The sequence below is a fragment of the Centrocercus urophasianus genome, unplaced genomic scaffold, assembly GCF_019232065.1.
Source record: "Centrocercus urophasianus isolate 14NV4802_14NV808 unplaced genomic scaffold, USGS_Curo_1.0 seq_13, whole genome shotgun sequence".
In the NCBI taxonomy this organism is placed as follows: domain Eukaryota; kingdom Metazoa; phylum Chordata; class Aves; order Galliformes; family Phasianidae; genus Centrocercus; species Centrocercus urophasianus.
In genome coordinates this window covers 46818409-46842178 of record NW_024884475.1, presented here as the reverse complement: position 1 = coordinate 46842178, position 23770 = coordinate 46818409, and the positions used below count along the sequence as shown (strand labels likewise).

At 36.6% G+C, this 23770-nt stretch overlaps 1 protein-coding gene across 1 annotated transcript in view; it reads left to right on the top strand.

Moving 5' to 3' along the window:
* GALNTL6 (polypeptide N-acetylgalactosaminyltransferase like 6) overlaps nucleotides 1-23770 on the top strand; it is a 416272-nt gene that overhangs the window by 135515 nt on the left and 256987 nt on the right. The window contains exon 2 of the mRNA XM_042812502.1: nucleotides 15045-15153. Coding sequence (XP_042668436.1) covers nucleotides 15045-15153 — 109 coding nt within the window. The remainder of the gene's footprint in view (nucleotides 1-15044; nucleotides 15154-23770) is intronic.

Here is a 23770-nt window from a genome sequence, read left to right as displayed (position 1 = left end):
GAATGGGTGATACGTGTCAAGAACACGTGCTAGCTGTCGTATTCTAGTAACATTGGTATTATATAATTGAATCTCTAAAAATAGCCTGGATGCACAATTCTGGTTTCTATGTAAAGCTAGGGAGATCAGTAACATTCAGGGTGTTCTTTTGTTTTGTTTGAATCTAGGCAATATTTAATTTTTTTAATACTTTAATATCAAATTTTGCCTTACTATTTCTCTGTTTAAATATGCCAGACTATACCCCCCAAAACTGATTTGTTTTGCTTTGTAACTACAAATTTTTAAGCACGGAGAAGGAAACAAATATTTCCTTTTCATAGCTGTGGGGAGAGGGAGAGGGGGTACATATCAACAGAATGGTAAAGTAAATCATAGGGGTGGGAGAGAGAACCTGTTACTTGCTTGACAGCTTTTTCTTTTCGTCCTTAGATCTTTTTTTCCTTATATTTTGACTATATTGAAATGTAAATACTGCGTATTACCTTATTACCTTTTTGCATATTCACGTAATCACTAGTGCTTCTGTTAATATTACTATTACTACTACTTTCATAGCTGTAGGTATTGGAGTCTCCAAAGCTGGAGACAGGAGAAAACAAGGGATTTCAGGATGCAGCTGTTGTTAGGATTTTGGTTTTGCTCATTTGTCGTATTAATGCTTGTCACCTTTACAAGCTGTTCTCAAGTCACCCAATGCAAGAGATGTCTTCATCAATGATATCAACAGTGGGATTGAGTACACCCTCAGCAAGTTTGCAGATGATAGATACCAAGCTGTGGAATGCAGTTGACATGCCCAAGGGATGGGATGCCATCCAGAGGGACCTAAACAAACTGAGCCAGTGGGTCCAGGAGAACCTCATGAGGTTCAAAAAAGCCAAGTGCAAGGTCTTGAACCTGAGTCATGGCAACCCACTTACTTGTAAGTAAGTTACAGTGGGTACTTACTTACCCACTGTAAGTACAAGCTGGGGGACAAAAGAATAAAGCACAGCCCTGCCAGAAAGGACCTTGGTGTACTGGTGGGTAGCAAGCTGGATGTGATCCAGCAACATAACCTGGCAACCCAGAAAGACATCCATACCCTGGGCTATGTCAACAGAAGTGTGGCCAGCAGGTTGAGGGAGGTGATCCTGCCCCTCTGCCCTGTGCTGGTGAGGCCTCACTCTTCTGGAGTACTGTGTCCAGTTGTGGAATCCTTAGTACAGGAGAGATATAGACATGTTGGTGCATGTCCAATGGAGGGTCGCAAAAATGATCCCAGGGATGAAACACCTCTCCTATGTGGACAGGCTGAGAGAGCTGGAGCTGTGCAGCCTGGAGAAGACTCCAATGTGACCTGAGAGTAGCCTTTCAATATCTAAACGAGAGCTATAGGAAAGAAGGGGGCAGACTCTTTAGCAGGGTCTATGGTGATAGGACAAGAGGAAATTTAAATTGGATACATAGAAAACTTTTTAGAGTAAGTATTGTGAGGCACTGGAGTGGGTTGCCCAGAGTGGTGGTGGATGCCCCATCCCTTGAGACATTCAGGGTCATAAGGTCAGGCTGTGCAGCTCTGAGCATCCTGGTGTAGGTGTGGGTGTCCCTCTTCATTGCAGGGAATTTGGAACAGATGGCCTTTGAGGATCCTTTCCAACTGAAAAGATTCTATGATTCTTTGTACCCATGCTTAGTTCAAACATTAGATTATTAGGATTGCATATGTGCATAGGAGTATGTACTTAATTACTTTCAATTTCTCTGTGCTTTATATAAAATTTACTTTATTTAAATTGTTCTTGTGGGAAGGTGCGTATTTTTTTTAATAGCTCTTTTATATTTAGGTTTACTTCAATCTTTTTTTTTTTTTTTTCTTTTATTGTATATTCTGGTCTTACGGTGTTTTTCTGGTTATGACCTTTATTAGCTTCCCTAGTGAACTTTTTTTCCTTTTATAAGAACTAAGACATAGCTCTCTGATGTTTCATTTGAATGTCTTTGTACCTGAGACCTCATTAATGTTTAATATTCATAGATGGTAAGTGAAATTTAATGTCCCCATGCATTCTAAAACATATTAAGCTGACAACTTAATGTGTTTCCTTTTTGACTCCTCTCAGACCTGAGACATTTTAAAGTTCAGGGGTTTTTTTTTATATTGAAATATCCAGCTAAAAGAAAAAGGAGACTAATAATGTTAATCCCTGTAATTGGTAAAAACCTGAGATGGTAACATTTTTTTTCTCAGTGTCTGTGTGGCCGTAATTGTCCCAGCTGTAGAGAGAATTGGTCTTTAAGGGAGCCCTGAAGTTTGCCTTGGAGCCACTGAAGCACAGCTGGATATCAGGTCTGTTGGGGAACGTAAGAATGCCAAGTTCAACCAAGGCAGCATAAAGGGAATAAGAGTGCTTAATGTTTATTCATAGAGGCTTAGCAAAAGTGGAATGATGATGCTCTGAAGCTCCCAGCCAGAAAGCCTGGTGGGAGTCAGCTTGCTGGAAGACACGAACCTGGAGAGAAAAAGCCTCTGTGAGGGCTGGGTTAACCAGCACCGCTGCTGTGACCCTGCAGAGACTGTCTGTTCTCTTGAGCTTGCAGGAGAACCTGGCCTCAAAAGAGGCCATGAAAACACTGAAAGACAATACTGTTGCATCTCTTGGTGAACCCACAGGCTGCAGGTTCAAGGTACTTGTGCTTGAGGTTCTTGAGCACAGTCAAAACCTTTCCATTAGTTTGTCTGTGCAGCACAACAGGAGGATCTTATGTGCAAAATACTTAGTCACAGTAACTAATACGTTTTCAGACTTCAGTGCTGCCATCTGTAGGAACTGTGGTTGCTGTGAAAATTGAGCCAACAACAGCTTACATCCCAGCACTGGATATTGAGTGGAGGGGAAACCTTTTGTTGTCAATAAGTCTTTATTAAAAGTGGATACAGCTCCTTCTGTAAAAACAAAACAAAAACAAAACAAGAGAACTACCTGTGGTAATTATTTTTAATATCAGTGCTGTATTTTAAATATCTTATGCTTATAAACTTCACATAGCACATAGTTCCAGGCTTATCAATTTGGTATACTACAGGCAAAATAATAATCAGAGGAAAAAATTGAAGGACAGATACTTAAAGCTGTGTACGAGTTAGAGTAGCTTACCCTGTTCAATGATTTGTAACCTTCAATTTCTACCAAAAGAGTGGGAGACAAGGAATTAGGAATTAAAACTCAGTGTATGAATCAAAACTGTTCTTTCACCTTACTTTAATATGCTGTTCACTTTCTGGCTGTTGATAAAATTAGATTTAATTAATCACGGTGTGCCATTTGGTGAAATATACCATGAGTGTTTCTATAATTGAAAACTATTGGCATAGAATGGAAAGGTTAGCTTAATTGGCATTTGGCAGAGAAGATAATCTTTGTCCAGTTTCAAAGCTTTTGGTTCAGAGAAAAATTAAAATAATAATAATAATAATAATAATAATTAAAAAAAAGAGGTCATTGTTTGAATTGAAATAGTTCATTAAAACTTCTCACCAGTCTTCCCCTCCTTCCACTTCTATTCCCATTCTCTCACCTAGGGAAGAAATTCTGTGCGTACCTGAATTCTTTAAATATATTCTTACTGCTAGGGGAAAAGTCAGTGTTTATTTGAGCAGAATATGAGAAGGACAAGATCGATTGGATCATTATTACTAATAGTTAAATTTACCAGGTCAATTGTATGTATCCTATTGAATGTGAATATTTTCAGGTGTTTGGCAATTTTATCTTGCTTAATTTGATAATCTCAACATTTCAGTCATTTGTCCACTTTAAGTGCTGCTCCATAAAAAACAGTGCGAGATTGGGTTGGAAATGTAAAGTACATGATTACATAACATGGGTAAGCTAGGCTATTTTATTGGCAGACAGACAGTGAAAAAGCTTCCTAAAAATAAGACAGACTGAATTACTTACTGCAACATGTAATTGCCTCAAGGTACTTGTCTTAGTTTTTTGTCCAGTTGGTATTGATGTGCTTCTATTTTTGTTTTGTTTTAATAAGCAGTATATACTTCCTAGTCTTAGGCTGATCCAATTACTAACAAAATAATGTTGTTCTCTTCAAAGGTTTATATATTCCTAGGGTCAGCAACAAGAGATGAGAAGTTGATAAAAGTAAGAATGTTTAGTCTAGAGGAGAAAATTATTTTCACGTCCGTGATGTAGCTGCTAGAAAGGAAATACGTTATTCCTGTCCCTGGTGGAAAGAACAAAGAAATAAAAGTCTTAAATTATGGCAAGTAACGCAGGTTAGATGAAAGGGGAAGTGTTTTAATTGCAAAAATAATGAAGCTTTGCAGTAGATTGCTGTGAGACATTGTGCAATTTCTGGTATTGGAGGTCTGTAAGGGCATATTAGTTAGATACTTCAAGAAAGTGTTATGGGCAAACCGGGCCCTGATTTGAGGTCAGTCAAGATTATTTCTCAGAGGAGCTTCCAGATATATTTTTATGATTCTGTGAATGATCAGTGAATTTCACACTTTCACACAGCTTAAAACCTGCTATAGGAGTGAATTTATTTTTGGTGTTTCAACCAAAGTGATCATGATGATTCAACAGCCGGTCTGCTTTTCCTTTAGCTCTTGGGAGAACCTAATTTTTATACAGTGTGGGGGAAAGCCATTTTGACATAAGATAAGGTGTTGTTTTTTTTTTTTTAATTGTTTATGTATGTTTAATGATATTTTGCAGGAACCTTTATAAGGTAATACAAGTGGCCATATAATCTAGTTGTGATTTCTAGGTCAGGCTGTTAATTTCCCTCTCCTGATGAATTTAGAGTACAAAATATTCTTCCAGTTTTACTATTAATAATTAGAATAAAATACATCAGATGAGATGTTCTTTTATTTTTTTGTAATGTAACAGTTGTGACTTTATATCCTATTACTTTTATTGTAATACTACCAAAAAAATGCAGAGATTTCACCTAAAAAGTCTGGAAACCCTGCTATTATCTGCTTGTGAAGGAGTACCATTAACAAAAATTGCTACGTATCCATCACTGGTCTATTTTATCTGGGATAATCCATTTAAAAAATGATAAACTTAACAAATGGAAACAGTTTGAAAGGGAAAGAAAGGAAAAAGATCTAGATGGTGCCTTTTTCTTACTATTTGCGGTTTTGCAAAATTAAGAATTGAGCTAACAGTCTATGGAGTTAATTATAATATTGCCAATTTTACCTCTATTCCCTCATGAAATAGAGCACTGACAAAGTCCAGGTGTATAAAATAGCTTTAACACTAGCAACTGTGTACCACTCCTTTGCTTCACATCATTTCTGTGAGCTCCTCAGATTTTGCATGCACAGAGCATGTCCTCATAAATATGAGAACTGAGCATTTCAAGAATGGAAGTATACAACACCTTTTCTGTTATTATTCTCACTTAGCTAGAAAACAAAAAAAAAAGTAACTGGAGCTGCCATAGTATCTTAGTATTGCGATTCTTCACATCTTGCTCAGTGTTAATTAACATGCAATTGACTGGATTCAGTTAAAGAGGCAAAGTCTGCTCTAATATATTAAGATGCTCATTACATTCAACAGTTATTTTTCAGCTAGTAGGAAGACTGAAATACTTTTTTTCTCATGCTAAAGGAGCATGCTAAACTGTTTTCTATCAAATCTCTCAATTTATTTTAATTTTTACAGAGTTATACAATAGCTTGACTTAAAAACATTTAGAAGAAAAGAAAGGTAATGAGTGGAAAGGATTGTGAGATTACAAATGGAAGGAGCTCAAAGTCATATGCAGAAAACGCAATTAGATGAAAAAAACAATGAAAACTAGTTTATTAAAAGCAGGTGGAAGAGTTGGATAAAATGTAATGTAACTTTAGATAGGGGGTGTAAGTGGAACAGTGGCTGTGGCTCTTAGCCTGGGAGCTGTTTTATATCTTTTCATGAAGTTGTTGGATCTTAAACTTCTCATGTGATAATTTATGACTGTGTACAGCCATTGAAAACTGTGTTAGTTCTGAACTTGTTCGTTTTGGGATCAAGTGCCAGACTGCCATAGGCTTTGGGAAACCAGGGCTGACTTCACACAAAAATTGTCATGCCTCCAGAACTTGGAAAAGTACAACTTCGTGGTGCTGTAAGGATGTTGAAGAAGAATTGCATACCTGTCAGTTTTGTTTAATCAACTTACTTTCTGCAGCAGTCTGCGGAGTTTGATTGAAAATCTGTTAGATGGTGGAAATTCCTGCCCTGTGCCAACATAAGGATAGATTTCTTCAAGAGAAAGTGATGGTGCATACAGTGGAACATCAGAAACCAAATGCACTGACATTTGAACTGATTAGTTTGACTCAATGTCTTCTTTAAAATGCAAGATTACCATCCATTTCCAACATGGGCTTGTTGCTTTTGTTAATCAAGCAAGCTTTTGTTTTCTTTCAGTATAACCTAAATTGCAAGTTCCAAGATAAGTTGTTAAGGATACATTTATTTGAAATATCTTAACAAATTCTTGCACTGATGGCTCTTTTTGTGGGTGTCAGGAGGCTGCTAATAGTAGCAGCATTATTTTCTCACTTTTTTTTATTAAATAAAATTGTATGTCCTAAAATAGGTAATCTAGAATATTTGTAAACGAATGAATGCTATTTGGTACTCAGCAAGACAGTGAAATGTTTTCCCCCTCCATACACACTGTAGGGCACTGCCAAAAACTTGAATATTCTGCAAATCAATGCTATTAAAAATGAATGGATCAACAAAGAGCTTGTATTTTAAGTAGATTATTTTGTAAATTGTTCAGTTATAAAATAAGAAGATACTGTATTTCAACTGCAGAGATATGGAAAATCTCACAGCCTTAAATAAAATTACGATGATAATGTGATTTTTTTTTTAGAATTACAAGGTGCACCAAAGGGGGAAAAAGTTAGAAAATGCTTCTAAAATATTTGTTGTCATATGAGACAACGTTAGTTTTCTCATTAACAATTGCCTGACTGTACTGTAATTGCTTCATTCTCTGTAGTTTCTAACAAGTTTTCAGTACGCAGTGAATATTAAAGAATTAGAGAGGATGTGCTTTTATTATGTAAGTTCAGAAAGACAGATTACTTTAGATGTAAGTTAGTATAAGGAAATCTGAGTATTAATCACCACTGAAGAAATACCTGGATACCGCATGGTGAAGGACAGTTTCCTTCTTAAAATCCTGACATTTGAATCCTAAGAAAGCTCTTTTTCTCTTGAGTTGGTAAAGTGGCCAATTTGAAACAGTGTGATTCTTTCTACAGTGAAAATCTGCATACGTGACTCTAAATGTGAGGAAAAATACATTTATCTCAAATGTCAGTGAACAACATATCCTTATTTATCTCTGCAATATTGCAAACTGCAAGTAGTCTTTGAACAAATCTTTGTCCTGTTTTTAACTGAAGCTTTATAAGTTAACAAAATTACTAACAGTCTGAACCTTTGGCATGGACATTGTTATTGCTGTTTGGTTTTATTTTAAGAAGAAAAGATTGTTTGTATAAAGTACATATTTAAAGTACATACAGTTTCCTGTAAGTGGATGACACGTGTTTAAAAGCAATTAATACCTATTGAACTATAAATTCTTTCATGAGTAACTCACAATCATCTTTTGCATTGTTCATTAAAAGGATCTTATAGAAACTTTTCTTCAAAACATAACCTACAGCCATGCTGGCAAAAATCCTGCTGACTCTTTAAAGCCCTTTTCATGTTTTTTGCTGTGAAAATAAATTCTGAAAGAGACTCTCATTAAAGATAAGCAACATTAACTTGACTTCAGGTATGCTTTTAAAGTTGCTGTAAGTGAAGAGTCGAGTATGGAATGTGGGCTTTGTGCAAACTTACCCTGTTGTGCTGGCAAAGCACTTCAGAAAGTGCAAGAGGGAAAATAACTGAAGAATGAGCACACTATGGTTTAGTTCATTTGGAGCTGTCATTGAGGCTTACATTCTTTGAGTTTGGTTTCCTTTTGTAAAGTTGGAATTGAGAAGAGTGAGTATAGAAAATAAAGGATTGGTTGGGGGTGTTTTAGCTATTGAGCAAGACTGCCAGCAGCTAAAATTGCTAGACAGAAAGAGGAGGGAGATGCTCTCTCTGATGAATCTCTTTTGCTAGCCTGTAGATCCTACCTCCTATCTTCTAACCTTTTGGAAAGCCAAGCTACCCTTGTAGGCCATCTTTGGCAATTCATGGTGTTTCAGGATCAGCAGACAAAATGGTGGCCAAACCCCTTTGGAGCTCTGCTTTCAGTCTCCCACCCCATACAGCTGGACGTACCCTGGCCTCTCCTCAGGGGCTGGAGCATCTATCCTATGAAGAAATGCCCTAGCCTCTGTGTAGCCTCAAGTGGTTCTGTGTAGCTGCAAGAATAAAAGGGTAAGGAGCATCATCCCGGTCTGTATAAATACCTGACTCAGGGAGCAGACCTTTCTTAGTGGTGCTGAGCTGAAAGGTCAAAAGACAATGCACACTATCTGAAATACAGAAAAATCCAGTGCGACATACTCTGATGTGCCAAGGACAATTGCTTAACACTCTTCTGTTTCGCTCAGCTGTATTCTCTGGGGGATTTCAGTACTTTTGACCACATTGCCTATATGATTCTTATCAATCAGTAAATTAAAAATTTAACTTTCTGGTTGATTCCCTTTTGTAATAATAAAAAATGATAGCATGTAATTCATTCTTCGCATGACAAAACAGATGAAGTGGTTGTAATGAGGTAATAATAGTTACTTTAGAAGTGTTATACAAGTATTTTTTATTTCTTTAAATATCTATTTCTGTGTGTGTGTGTGTGTGTGTGTGTGTGTGCGCGCGCGCGTATATTTCTCTCTTTCTCTCTCTCTGTAGGAAAGCAGTCCCAACATGAATCAGAATGGCAGAGCTTAGAACTGTTGTTAGGGCATCACCCGATATATTCAATTTGGTAGGAGTCTGTGAACCCTTGTCCTGTTAACTACTAAATTATATTTGTTTAAAATTCTGCTTCCTGTATGTCAGTACATACCTCAAGTTCTTAATCAAAGAATGTTGGATGCAAAATCCAGGAATGATTCATGCAAGATCATATCTGTGTTAAAGAAGCTGTAAGTCTTCTCATAACCAATCTTCCATGGTTTAGCGTAAGTCAAATCTCTCCAGTAGGCAAATGCCTTCTTACAGAGTTCTCTTTAGCTGCTGCTCAAGCATGCATACTCTGGGTCAATATGAAGTTGTGATGGTCTTTTTTTTTTCTGCAGTATTGCAACTCTATCAACATAACTATACTGCAACAATAATGACTTTTATACCCATCTATAAAATCTCTCAGTCATTAAATATATGGGGTTTTTGGCATTTTCTAAATAACCTTATTAAAAACTTCAATTTGGAATTTATAGTGTGATGTTACATGATTGTCCTTGATACTCTAGAACCTGAAAGCACAAAAGTCTGATCAAGTATTTCAAAAATGAAATACCCTTGAGTTATTCAAATGTCACAGAATAAATCAAGTGCTGCCCTTTTTTTTTTTTTTTTTTTTTAATGTGCTGGGCTAATTATTTCAACTAATGTAAATGTCAGTGCAATGAACACTTATTTGTTGTGGCATAACAAGTAAATGGCACAGGAAATAAGAACATATGATTAAATCCATCATGTCCTCAATTCTATATTATATTGTTTCATGTCAGGGTTTTAGATGATGATTTAGATTTGTGTTTTTGAAAAAAAAAAAACCACAAAGTAAAAATGAAAGAAAGTCATTAAAAAGCAATAGTTATATACAAATTTTTAATAGACATATGGTGGTATATCCAGTGATTCTGTCGTTTTGAAAAGTGATCCCTAACTTTATTCTAAGAAGTGAATGAGTTTCATTGCTCAGTGAGTTTTGTAGGGTTTTTTTTTTTTGTTCTTCTTAGTCACAGCAGTTGGTCAGAGCTTAGCATCCTGAGATTTATCTGTGTTGATAGTATGGAGAAAATGAGTTGCCTTTTTTATACAGTACTGTTTACAAACACTATACAAAATCTTTTATTTAGAGAATGAAAGGGAATCAAACTGCGGTCGTCTTTATGCTTCTCTTGAAATGTCTGTGGAAATGTCTCATCTCAGTGCTTCTTTGCCAGGTTTCTTTCCCATGTGCATCTTTCTCTGAGCAGTAACAAGTGCCTCTGTTCCTGAAATTCATTAAACAATTGGAAATGGTTATGCTGATCAGCTTTACTGATGTTTCGTTAATGTCGATTGTATATGGGTGTTCCATTCCGCAAAATAACCCCTGGAGCCAAGAGAGTGAATCCTCAGCTTCAAAGTGAATCTGTAATTATCCCTTGTAGTTTTTAGGAAGGTGAATTTCCATTGATACAGCGTCTTCCTTTGCCTCAGACTCTTCTAATTGTCTGCCTCTGCAGAGGGAAATTAAAAATAAATGAGTTATTCAAGGAAGGCTCTTGTTTCTGAGTTTGAGCTTTCAAATGTCACAGCGGAGAATCTTTTTTCCCCTCTGAGGAATCTAATAGTCTGTGAGTGGGCTTTTTTTGATAATTGTGCTATTTTGGGCGTTCATCATATTCTCTGTAATTGAAGCAGATGTTGAAACTTCTCTAGAGGAGAAGACTTCTGAGTCTGTGTAGTAGCATATCAGTCTTGCATCCCCAAAGGTTTGAGGTTAATGTAAAAATGAAATAGTAAGGCAGATGTTGTGTGTAATGCTGCTGTAGGTGGATAGTCCCTGTTGATCCAAAACACTTAAAAATGTGCAACTCACAGCTGCATACTAGGGGTAGCAAATGTTTGGATGATAAATTGTTTTAGGATTTTTTTGACAGCCAGTCACAGTCCAGCTCTATGTATGCAGAGTGATTTTTGCTATTAGAATATTGCTGCAATGATAAAAGCAGTTCTTAAGTTGAAGGGACTACTTCACTATTTGTGAGTAACTTATGGAGATGTTTTGGGGTGAAAAACCCTGAGCATGTTTCAACTTAGCTGCTGTACTGGTTTCTCATTCTGATATAATGATGTATCGCTAAAGAATACGTATAACTAAAGTTTTGTTTAGCTAAGAATTTTTGAACAAGCTAGTAAGCAGCTGCTCACAAATTCTAGGAGGGCACTAGTGATACTTGATTTGCCTAAGTATTTGTTAAAATCAGTTCAAAAATATTTATTCAGTGTTCAGTTTTATAAAATGAACATGTGAAAGGCAAACTAATGGAAAACAGTGAAAATCAAACACTTTTTGCTTTTGTGCATTACTGTGAATCTGTGGCTTAAATTTATGTGAAGGACTTTCACCTGATTTCACCTAGTATGTTCTCAAAATTGGAAAGTGTTTTAAAAATCCAGCCTTCATTGTTCAGACTTCGAACTTAACCATGGCAGCCTGTCTGGAGGGACACTTGAAATGAAAACTGGTCTAAAGGGCCATGTGTAAACCAGTTGTGCAGGAGCACTGACAGGAGTTGGGCAGCACTGCTGTTGTGCACTGCTTCTTTGCTAGGGGAAGATGCTAATGAGTGCCTGGTTCTTCTCTTTCCTTACACTCTGGTTTCCCGGGAAAGAAGCCCTACTGCATATCATGACCTAGACCTTACAGGAGAGATTTATAGTCTGTGTAAACTAGAGTTTGTTCCAGTTTGATGTAGAGTAGTGTAAATTGCACAAGATTCCAGAAGGATGTAGCACTGAGCAAAATAGTGTAAATGATCAAAGTATCCAGAAATGAAAACCGTGGGTACAGAGGAAGAAGACTGAGACCAGAATGAAGGGACTACTAATATATATATTTTTTATACTTACTGGCTAGAGATGCTCAAGAAATAGGGGCTTTTCCAGTCATTGTCATCAGGAGCAAGGAAGCATTGCGTATACTTTGATTGAGTTTTACAAAGGAGTCTTTTAGCAGAAATTCTGTTTAAGGAATGCATTTTGTTTACACTTAAGCAGAAGTGAAATGATGAAACTAGTTTTCCCGAATGCATTTTTTTATTATGCAATCTAGCAATGTCAAAAAAGAGGGAAGAAATGCTTCCTTCATGCAGACAATGGAGATATTTAGCTGAGAGACTGAAAGTTATGATTTCTTCCAAACAGTGGAATTTTCACTGCAAAATTCTTGCTGTTTCTGGAGGGTTTGACTGTGAAACTCTGCATCCATTCCTAAAGCCATGTCCCACCGCTCATGGCAGCAGAAGTTGTGTGCATATGAAGTCTGATCTCTCTATGGACCGCAATGTTCAGATCTCTAAGAGTTCTTACTGAGGTTATGCTGTCTGAATGTCACTCAAAGGAAGCCACGTGCAAGGGTGTTGTATGCGATTTCCCCCTGCAGTGAAAGGATGTTCATTATGGTATTGGCTTCTCTTCAAGTATTAATTTTGATCAAAGAGTTCTGGTCGCATCAACACTGTACTTAGGGGCTGGTTTGTTTCCTGTTTCATCTCTTAGGGTAATGGAGCTTTTCCAAAATAGACTTCCAAAAAGTCTTCAGGTTGTTCTTCATATATTGCGCAGTAATCGGATTTATCTGTTTGTTAGATTCGTTTTACTTAATTTATATATGTCAGTATGTTATGTTTGTCATTTAAATAACTGTTCTCAGGAAAAGAGGCCAGAACTGGAACAAAGGGTCACAAAATTTTATCCTGCTTTTGGTAGCTCTGATAGTCTTGAATTCATAGGACTGAGAGTTTAACTTCAGCTGTTCTACTACTGACGGGGAGGAGGGGGGGGGGGGATAGCAGAAGGTTAGTTGGAGCCAGTCTGGCTGTGCTTCACTTTGAAAGGAACCGGTTATGTGCTTTCAAGTGCTAATTTAGGAGGATGAGCACGAGAATCAAGTGCAAAGAAAAAGTCTGTTAGCTCCGATATTGTCTTGTGTTTCTGACTTTCAGACTCTCTACTATTAAAACATTTGCATTGTTTGAACACAAAAATTATTTGAATTAATAAGTTAATTTCAAGGCCACAGTTATATATTCTGATAACATTAAATAGTTTTATCTCAGAATATCTTCAGTTTTCCTTCTCTTCCAGATGCAACCTTCTGATGTATAGTAATATGTGGAAAAAAAGAACATTTTCTTGGAATATGTCTGCAAAAGCTGCAATAGAGCTGTAAAAACAGGCTGGATTGCTTTTGGGTAGTCTGTGATATAGGTTACCTAACTTCAAGATTAAAACTAAAGAAGTAGGTCACACTAACAGAATAGGAGTGATGTTTCTCTGTAGCTCAATGATTTATTGGGTAACACCAAGCCCACAATACTTTGCCCTGATTGTCTGAGGTGCGCAGGAATATCAGCTAACAAAAAATAGGTTTTTTCACATGAATCTTGCCAGACAGGATTTCTAGCATACTTTGCTTGAGATACTTTGCCTTGCTCAGCATTCTTGGCATTACTCTCAACTCTGAAGGCACTGGGACCTACTTTTCAGGGAATTCTTAGCTACCAGATCCATATCATTTACCTTGGCAAATGCTTGTTTGTACAAAAAAGGGAGATTCTATCTGAAAATGCTGGGACAACTTCATTGGCGGCACTGAATATCTTCACATTTTGTGCTGCTAGTCGTGCAAAATCAGTAAGAAAAATAATCCCTCCAATGTTTGTTTGGTTCACCTACCCCTTACACGAGGATGTGTCATACATTCAGAGCATTGCTCTTACATGTGCATGAGATTTTTGTAGAGATTTCAAAATATTTTTTAGTAGAATGCTGGTCAAATTTTGTTTTGGAAGAATTGATTTTCAGATGTTTTCACACATTCTTTGAACATGCTCAAGAAACATTTGCACAATGCATTATACATATGCTCTTCATTCTGCACTGCTTTATGATTCAAACCACCAGAATGAGAATCTTTGTTACTCCTAACCAGCTATGAATCTCTTTCTTTCTTTCTTCAGCACAGATGCAGTAAGTTGTCTTCTTTATCAATTGTTTTTATTGTTAGCAGTTTTTTTAACCACATTTTTCATAAGTTAAGCTTGATGCAGAAAATTAGAGTCTGGAAAGGGAGAGCTTTTTTGTTTGCTAGGTTTGGTTTTTTTTGTTGTTGTTGGTTTTGTTTTTTTGTTGTTTTTTTTTTTTAGTATTTTATATCGTGCCACAGAGATACATCTAAGGGATTTGAAAGTGCTTCCACAGTCTCTTTGCTCTGTACCTCTGGGGCAAAGAGTTTGGCCTTATGTGAACAGCAATTACTTGTCATTGGCTATATCAGAAAACATCAGAGTTAAAGGGGAGCACAGGAAGGTGCTGACTAACAATAACTAACCTTGCACAAATGAGAATTAAGCAAATATAAATGAATAAAAGTATGGTGCTTCATCTGTTGGAGAGAGACATTTCTGACAACCTGTTGTGCAGTTTTAGTGGTCCATTTAACTTTCGTAAACTTATTGACAGCCAGCCATAGCAGCCACTACTGGAGTTAGAAATATTACAGATATGTTCAAAGTACTTCAGTTAATTACTATATGGGAACTGTTGAGTCATGGCCTGAACCACTGATTCATCACCTGAGGAAAGGGCTGAGTCAGCCCTGGGAGCACAGGTGAAGGCAATTCAGCTGTGTGACCAGAAGGAATGGAGCCTGGCTCCACCCCTCCTAGACCCCATTTAAGGACCGAGCCCCACTGAGGAAGGGTCTCTTTCTGAGATCCCTCTTCTGTGGAGTCTCTCCTGTGAACCTAGATCTTCAGATACCAGTGAGCATTCCTTCCCTGTTTGTTTCTTTTCCTGTTTTCACCACAATAATCTTTTCAGCTGTAACACCAACTGTAGCAATTACATAGTTTAAAAAAACAAAACAAAAAAAACCCAAACCTAAGTTCATAGTTTTCTCACAATATTTAGCAGAGTAGCTTCATTTGCTAGAGTTGAGGCTCAATAGTTCCACTGGATAAATGGAGTGTTTTGCTGACTAGTGGCATATTATAAATATTGTTTTGTGATAATGGAAGCCATACATATGTGTATGTATTTATTTGTGGTTTTATTTTGTTTTCACAGACAGTTCCACTGGGGCTGGGAGATGGGCAGTTGTTCACCTGGACTGATGGGCTGAAAAGGAAGGATTGGCACGATTATGAAAGTATTCAAAAAGATGCTATGCGTTCAGGTATGCTTTAGTTCAGAGCAAGTTTAAGAGTTTTATTTGTTTATTTTTCCTCATGTGGTCATTCGTTCTTTTAAGTCAGCTAAAAAGAATTGTAACAATCTGTATTTGAATACAGCATGTCACAAGGACATAATCTGAACTGAGGGGTCAGAACAAAGATAAATACCATCTCTCTGAAAATAACTAAGTGAACATAGAAATAATGTGTTGAATGCTCATAGCTATATAATTACGCTAAGAAATAGGCAAAAATTTAATAACAATATTTTTCATGTTGAAATCATTTGTGATACTGTATCCAAATATAAACAAAAGCATTGGTTTCCAAACACAAGACACAGCTGAAGCAAAATTGTCTTTCAGTCAGTGGATAAAATCTGAGCCAAGTACTTATAACTGTAAGAAATATCCGAGTTATATTAGGAATAAGAATACAAATGACCCTATTGCCATTGTTGAAATCTAACCTCTTAGTCTTACTTATGCTATAGCTGCTTCATTCTGACCGTCTAAAATGATGTGGCAGTGGAAGCAAATTGTATTTGCAGATGAATTGAAGGACACTTTGTTATTCAGTAACATAATTTTAATGTACCTTCTTGTGTTGTAGGCCATATATGCAAGGGTTTATTTTCCTCTTTCTGTCACAGGAACGCGTTCAGATTTGAGTCTTTCTTTTCTAATACAATTTATAGCTATTCAGCATAAGATTAATTTATTTAAAGGGACAGGAGGGAAACTGTCGCTAAATTCTACCATAATCAGTGTTTCAAAGTCATTATTTTACAACAGCTAATCTACTATCATAAAATAAATCATTTTGTCTTGATCCAACTGTCAAATGACAATCAACACCTCTCTCAAAATACTTCTATAACTGAATCCATATGACACTTGTAATCATCTTTTTGGGTCAGCTGTCAGTTGAATCTCCTCTGAACTTCTTGCCCAGACTAACCAACTTGCTGGAAAAAGCCCTGAGGTTGTGCGAGTACATAGTCAAAACATTAATGTGTTTCCAATGCTGTTGTAGTCAGAGATTCAAAACACAGCAGACAGGCTGCTGTGAAGAAAATTACCCCCATCATAGCCAGACTCAGTATGCATGTAGAAGTCCTTAGAGAAATCTTTGTTGTAGCTGGAATAGAGCTTAGCTCTCCACTCTTTGTCCAGACTCTGGATAAATGATCCTGCTTTTCTAGCTGTATCTGAATACTTGCAAGTTACTGGAAGAGGGTGGTTTGGCCTGTAATTAAGGCAGCAGTCTGAAAGTCCATAAATTTAACTTGAATTTCCAGTTTTCTCACAGGTATTTAATTTTCTCAGAGTCTTGATTTCTTGTCTTGGAAAGAGATAATGCTTTCTAGCTCTATTAAGAATGTTGTAAAGTATTGTTTCTTACCAATGGCAAAAATACAAAGTAATCTTTGGAGACATAATTCTTCTAAAGCTAATTTGTTCAGTAGCCATATTTTTTCTGTACCTAGTAAAAATCTCTAAATTAGCATGTGATATGGGGCTGAACTGCTATCAGTTTTGACCATCACAGTGAGGTCTAGTGGGCTACACACAGTTTTCTCTGAAATTCTGCTATGGTCTTACTGATGCGGTTGCATAGATTCACAAAATGGCAATCGGCTTCTGCACCTATACCCAACTGTGCTATGGCCCTTCCATGGAGTAGCTTTGTGTCATTCTCCTCTTAACCATCACTTCCCAGGAGCAGAGCCCCAGAGCCTGGCATCTCCCTCTGCTTCCTCTCCTTAGGAATCTGCGGGGACCGTTGAGGTTACCTCTTGGCCTCCGCTTCCCCAGGGCAACCCAAACATCCTGAGCCTCTCCTTGTAGGACTTGCCTTTTCTTGCTTTTCTCAGATACTTCGATAAATGTTTTTTGACACAGATAAATTGTTCATCCTATACCCACTGTTGTTGTAGATTAATCCTATATAAAAAATCTAATTTTGTCTGGAATCTTGGTAATTCTTTGGCTGCTGTGACTTTTGTAGAATGATTTTAAAAAGTTAATTAAATATTTTGTGTGCTATCATATTTAGTCTTTTTTTTTTTTCTGAGTTGGAAAAGTGCTGGAAGTACTTCTCTATTACAGACTATTTTGTTGTTTTATTTGGAGCTTGTTTTTAATAATGTTTCAATAATTTCAATCTTTCCAAGCAGATATAAAACTTTAAAGGAAGTTCTAAGAATCTTTGTTGGTTTTGATATGTGAGTGCAACAAATCAGTAGAGGAAACATGATGGAAACTTGCAGAAGCAGCTAATTGCTATACTGTTGTTAGAAAAGGAAAGATAGCCAATTAGTTCCAGTTATCTAAGCCCCGATTTACACAAAAGCAGAAGGGAGCATTTAATGACTTGTATTTAACATACTGCTCATCAGTACCGAATAGGCATACTGAAATTGAAGATATTTTGTTCAACATCCCAATCACTTCCGTTTTTCTCTGAATAATGTTCTTGCATTACTTCAAAGCCAGTGATTGAAATATAGAAAAATGAATGTAAATGTTCACCTTTGGGGGGGGGGGGGGAACAAAGCTAATTTTTAGTGATATGGTTTTTTTTGTAGGCACTTTAGGAATGAAGAACTCAAAGTTTTATTGCTTCCATTTCTGAAATAGCCCATTCAGTGAATCAGATGTAACAATGACAGGGGAGGGAACAGTATGTGTTAAGGAATGAAACTGGGTTTATTAGAGCTGATATGTCATGCCATCTTTCTGACATGAAATCAGCATTTCAACTAAAGGCTCTTTCTATTAATTTATTTTCCTCTATGAATACGTCTTAAGGCATGCCTTGATGAAGAATATGCTTAATTTACATTAAAATTAAGAAAACTGTAAACAAATGCAGATCTTTCATCTGCTTTTTACTTTTCAGCAAGTGATTAATATTGTCTTGTGTATATATGAAAGAATTCTTACATTGCAGTTAGCAACGTAAAGACAACTTGTGGTAAAAACGTAGGTAGCTGTTAGTATGCATGTTAGTTCTGCTACCGCTACAGTGGTGGTATAAGAGCAGTTCAAGGCTGCCAGGATCTCTGGACAGAGCACAAATCCTGACTGCTGAAGCCCCTAGCATTCCCATTTATCAGCTACTGAACTCTACATGTCTCTTTACTTCATCAGACATTGCCCTACTTTTGCTTGGTTGTCTGGGAAGGACTGATGTCTATCAAGTTCTTTACTACAGGATCATGACAACTGCTGTTGTGCCAATGACCACTGGTTTTTCTGGCTTTCTAACAAGGACTAGGAATCTGACATGCCCTGAATGCTCCTGTAAAGTATGAAATTCACGAGAGTGCCAGGAAGGCCTCAGTTAGTAATCCAGAAGAATCCATGAGAAATTCTGTTGATTTCACTGCTATCTTTATACCCTGGGTAAGATTCAGAGTCTTAGTGAATCAGTCAATGTCATTGTTACTCCATTATTACATCTCATTCCATCAATAAATTCTCTGCTGTGTGTGCTCATCAATTACGATTGATAGCATTAATGATGAATTACAGCCCTTTTCAGTTAAGAGGAACATTTTATGTGTGTAATTCTTCAGTATTTAGAGAAGCATAGATTGAGCATTTGTATGTGAGTACAGTGCTATTTCTGATTCTGAAAAGCTGTTTCTAACTGTGAGCTATAGCTTACCCATGGTTAAGTACTTCAGAAGGGAAACTGAAGGAACAGAAAAATGGAAGCTTTCAAGCAGAGTACTTTTGGGAAAACAAATAAGGCTTAATTTCTGAGTAATTTTTATTCATTCTTTTTGTGAAATTAATAACCTATAAAGTGCCGCAGAAAGATTGCATACCAAAAATTCCTTAGTGGAGTGGTTTTTTTTGTTTTTTTGTTTTTTTTTGGGGGGGGGGGTTCAGTTTCTGTTTCACATTGTTGAGTAAAGGAAATATTTCAGTAATCTGCCATTTAAATACTCTTGGTTTCTTTCTTCTCTTATATTATGACTAATTGCATTTGTGTGCTAAAATGATTGTAATCTATTAATTGCACAGAAAATTTACAGTAATTGAAGGCAAATTTAGAAAAGAATGGTAACTGCTAAGGATCCGTGTTTATAGCCCTAAACTTTCTTTTTTAATTCACCTTCAAGATAAATAGGTTTAAAGAATTAATAAAGTGACTTTTAAGATTCAGCTGCCAATATTTTTTTGTTTAACTGTTGAGCTATATATTGCCTCTGTCTGTTAATAAGATCTCAAATGAAAAACTTCTGCAGTGTTCCCTGTCAGTATCCTAGCAGTTATTGAGTCATACGCACAGTCTTTTTTTTTTTCTCCTCCTATTTATTTAAATAGCGTGCAGAAGGCTTAGTTGAAGGAAAAAAATGGAAGTTATAATTCCTGCTTATGTTCCATATAGTCTTTGCTTTTTTGCCTGTTTGACATGTTATCTTGGTTGGGAGAAAAGTATTTTAAAGATCTTGACCTTTACATGCCGCAGTGCAGGCACTTCATACAGGTTAGTTCACCAGAGATGGATGAACCATTTAAAGCTTCTGATAAGGTGGTGCTCACCTAGAAGCATATAGACACCTTGGACTGATAGTAACTGTCCTTGTGTACACAGATTAGCCTTATTGTAGAACAATATATCTCAGGCTAAAGATTCCTATGTGTTTACATTAATTCAGCATCTGGAAGTTTTAATCAAAACTAAACTTAAAAAAAAAAAAAAAAAAAAAAAAAACCAAAAAAAAAACTATAACACTCTAAACAAGTACCTGAAAAGGAAATGGATTGTATATGTGATGAAAATAGTAATAGCATGAAGCTCCATATGCCCGGGGTTTCATGTTAAATAGTGGCAGAAGAGTCATGAGTGCTTTTGAACATCAGTATAAAGTAGCGAACACCTGAGAGCTGACTTCTGCGTGACCTAAAGCAATAGTTCATTGGTGACTTTTTTTTCCCATCGTTTCTGTTCAAATGTTCTTTGTAATGAAATGAGATGGAATAGTTCTGCAAGACTTCTGTGTTAATCCTTATTTTGACTGGTGTCTATTCTTAAGCTCAGGGGAATTTTTCAAAGGAAAACTTATTGCCAAAGTGACTCTGTAAGTTTTCAGTCAGCATCATACAGATAGCAACATTAAATGTAATTCCCTTCTTGGTAGGAGGAGATTTGTTCTGTGGTACTTATGCACAGAAACATAATCAAAGTTGTGGGGGAAGAAGTATGTACTAAAACACTGATTTACTTATCCTGTATTTCAGATGGGATTATACATTTGGAAGTCTGTCAACACTGTACATTAAATTAATTTACTAAATCTAATTTAGGCTTTTGAACTTGCAATCCCATTAGAAAGAATTTGAGAACTTGCAATATAATTGGAACTGTGGTGTTAGCCAAGGTCCTGATAAGCTGTCATAACCTAATAGTTCATACCATTAATCATGAGTTTGCTCCCTGCAGTTTACAATGTATTGTTTCGTAAAAGGGAAAAATGTTCACCAGTTTATCTTAATGCAAGTCTGATATGATTAAAAAATTCTCAAATTGAATGTTAATCATTGCTTGTAAAGGAAATTGCGTATAAAGAATGTATAATAAGGAAAAGATGGTTACAATCTACTGTAGTTACACAAAGTGTTTCGCATGTGAAAAAACCATCTGCACTGTAAAATATAAAGCACTGTTAACTAAGATCTGATTTTTTTTTTTTTTTTTTTTTTCACTCAAGCTTTGTTTTCCCTAGTGTGTCCAAACAGCAGTGAGATAAATTTGAAACCAGACACCAAGAATAAATAAGGCTATTATACTCTCAAATATTGCTTTGGATTTTGAGATATTTTCAGTGATATAATCTCCATAAGTTTAAACTTTGTTCAAAAAACAGGGTTGGTTTGCTTCATTTTTTTCGATGCTGAAATTTTACTCCTGGATGACAACTTGCTTCCTCAGACTGAAATGACATTTCACAATACTGGTTAAGAGATTATTTGGGGTGTAATATGAACCCACATGACCTCAGTTGCAGCCTTCCATTGCATGGCTGTAGAAGAGGCCAGAAATATAACTGTTTTGGAAAGCAGTGGTTTCAGTACTCAGAGCAAAGATTTGGGGCAATTTTTGTGGTTGATGCTAGTTAGATTTTTCTCCATTTCTTCCCTTGCATTTGCATGTTGTTCTTAGTCCTTCTGGGGAGGGGAGGATATGAGGAGGGTCAGGGAGAAGCAAACAAGCCAGTGCAAAATAAAATCAGAAGAGAACACCGAGGAACAAATCCTGGCTGCTACTTATTAACTTATCCTTAGGACTAAGGTTAAGTATATTATTACCAGTGGATTCGCATTAGTATTAGTGATGAAGTGATGAAGTTGTGTTGGTGAATGTGTAATACTAGGGGGTTTAAAACAGAACCTACCTAGAAGTAAGAAGTGAAAAAAGAAAGTTGAACAACTGAGAGTCCTTCAGAATAGATACATCTTCGAGTGAAAGGAGGAAAGGAGAGCTCTATAGACCATCTAAATTGAGTTGATTTGTCTGGAGATATGTTATAATTATCATGTTTGTCAATTTAGAGCAATTATATCTTGGTGCAGTGGCACAAAGAAACATTGCTTTCTTTTGTAGCTCAGTTTCCAGTTGTTGTTTCGCTGTGAAAGTCCCAATTCAATGAAAGGGGAAATGCATCCTGAAGAAGCTGTGGCAAAAGACCTGGAACAAGTACTTGACAATTATTAATGACAATTACTTGACATATCAATGCCATACTTTTCAGTTCAGAAGGAATAACAAAAGGGAGACTTTCCTTACTGCTTTTGTGTCACCTTTTAAGTTTAAGACATAAAATAATCTGCTGTAAACCAGCCTTAAAGACAGTTTCTTTTAAAAATGTCAAGAAGGCATTTCTTTGACCTGAATTCACGTGGAAAGGCCCAAAAGAGGATAATCCCCTTCTAATCTACATGTACTGAAAGGAGTTGGGAAGTAGCAAAATGTGATGGTGCCACACATAGATTGCCTGCACAGTATTCGGGCACTCTGTGTGTTTTAGACTTTATCATCTAGAACCATCATATCGATAATCACAATCGAGCCTTTCACAGGAAATCAGAAAGCTGTTGACACTTTGAAATTCACGAGGTCCTTGCCTGAACTTTGTAATTGCTAAGGTTCCTCAAAGATCTTGAATAATATATTGCTTTACAATATCACCCATGTGCTTCTCTTTGACATGATATTGCAAAGCTAGGGTTTTTTTCTTGTGTTTGGCAGGGTGCATGATAGTCTTCACTAACACAATTTCAGAATATGTTTTAGTATTTTGGCTTTCAAAAGGCCCGGAATAGGGTTGAATAGAATCATCATTGCTAAAAAAGATGAATGAAATTGGGCTTCCTTCCCAATTCATTCCTTTCATAACTTTCTTTTGAGGCTGTGTCCAGTCTAGTTATCTCAATGTTGTTTATGACTTAAATATGTGTAGGGTGACTTTCTATGTTTTCCTCCCTGTTTTCACTCTACAAGCTGACAAAGGAAAATTATTGGGCTGGTGAAGAGATTTGTCTAGCATTCTGTTAATATGTTTGAAAAAGCAGAAAAACAAGGTTGTTTTGCTGTGATTTGCTTTATAGACATCAACTCATCAAATGATACTCTGGGAGTACTGCCTTTTAAGGGAGTCATAGCCAAAAGGAAGCTGTTATGTGACACAATCACCCCACCCATGCTCACAATGAGTTGGTATCTGAGAGGTGAAAGAATCTGTCCTCCTTTCCGCACACACACAAAAAAATTAAAAAAAAAAAAAAAAGAAAAAGGAAAAAAAGAAAGGAGAAACCACATTATTATGGGTGACGATTTATCTTGCCAATGTACATGAAAGTGGATTTTTTTAGTTGAGAGAGTGATCTAATTTGATTATGCAAAAATTAAAAAAAGTCTAAATAAACAAAATGCTAGTTAATTTGTTTTTCCCTCTATGTATTTTCCTAGCTTTAGCTGAAGTGGTTATATTGGGAAAAAATCCAACTTTCATGTGCTTCAGAAAGAAGAGTGAAAGCTGTGAGCTTTCTAGAGCGCTGACATTTTAATTAGTTGTTATTAAGTTAAGCTAGTTACTAACATACTGCCACTTCTGAATGGCATTTGGATGACTTTTTCCCCAGCTGATACAATCATCAATTTTGTTTTGAAATTTGTAGTAAACTGTGATGTGGATCATATTATTACAGAATTATAGGGGTTGGGATGGACCTCTAGAGATCGAGTCCACCTTCCCTTCAGAGCAGGCACCCCATAGCAGGCTGCACAGGTAGGCATCCAGATGGGTCCTGAATATCTCTGAAGAAGGAGAATCCATAACTTCTATGGACAGAGTGTTCCAGTGCTCTGTTGTCCTTACTGTGAAGAAGTTTCTGCATTTTGGTGCAGCACTTCCTATGCTTCAGTTCATGGCCATTTCCCCTTGTCCTGTCTTCACAAACTGCTGAAAAGACGTTGACTGTGTCCATTTGACTCCCACACTTCAGGTATTTATAAGCATTATTCAGATCACCCTTTCGTCTTTTCTCAAGGCTGAACAGACACAGGTCACCCCGTGTTTCCTCATAAAGACTCATCTTTTGT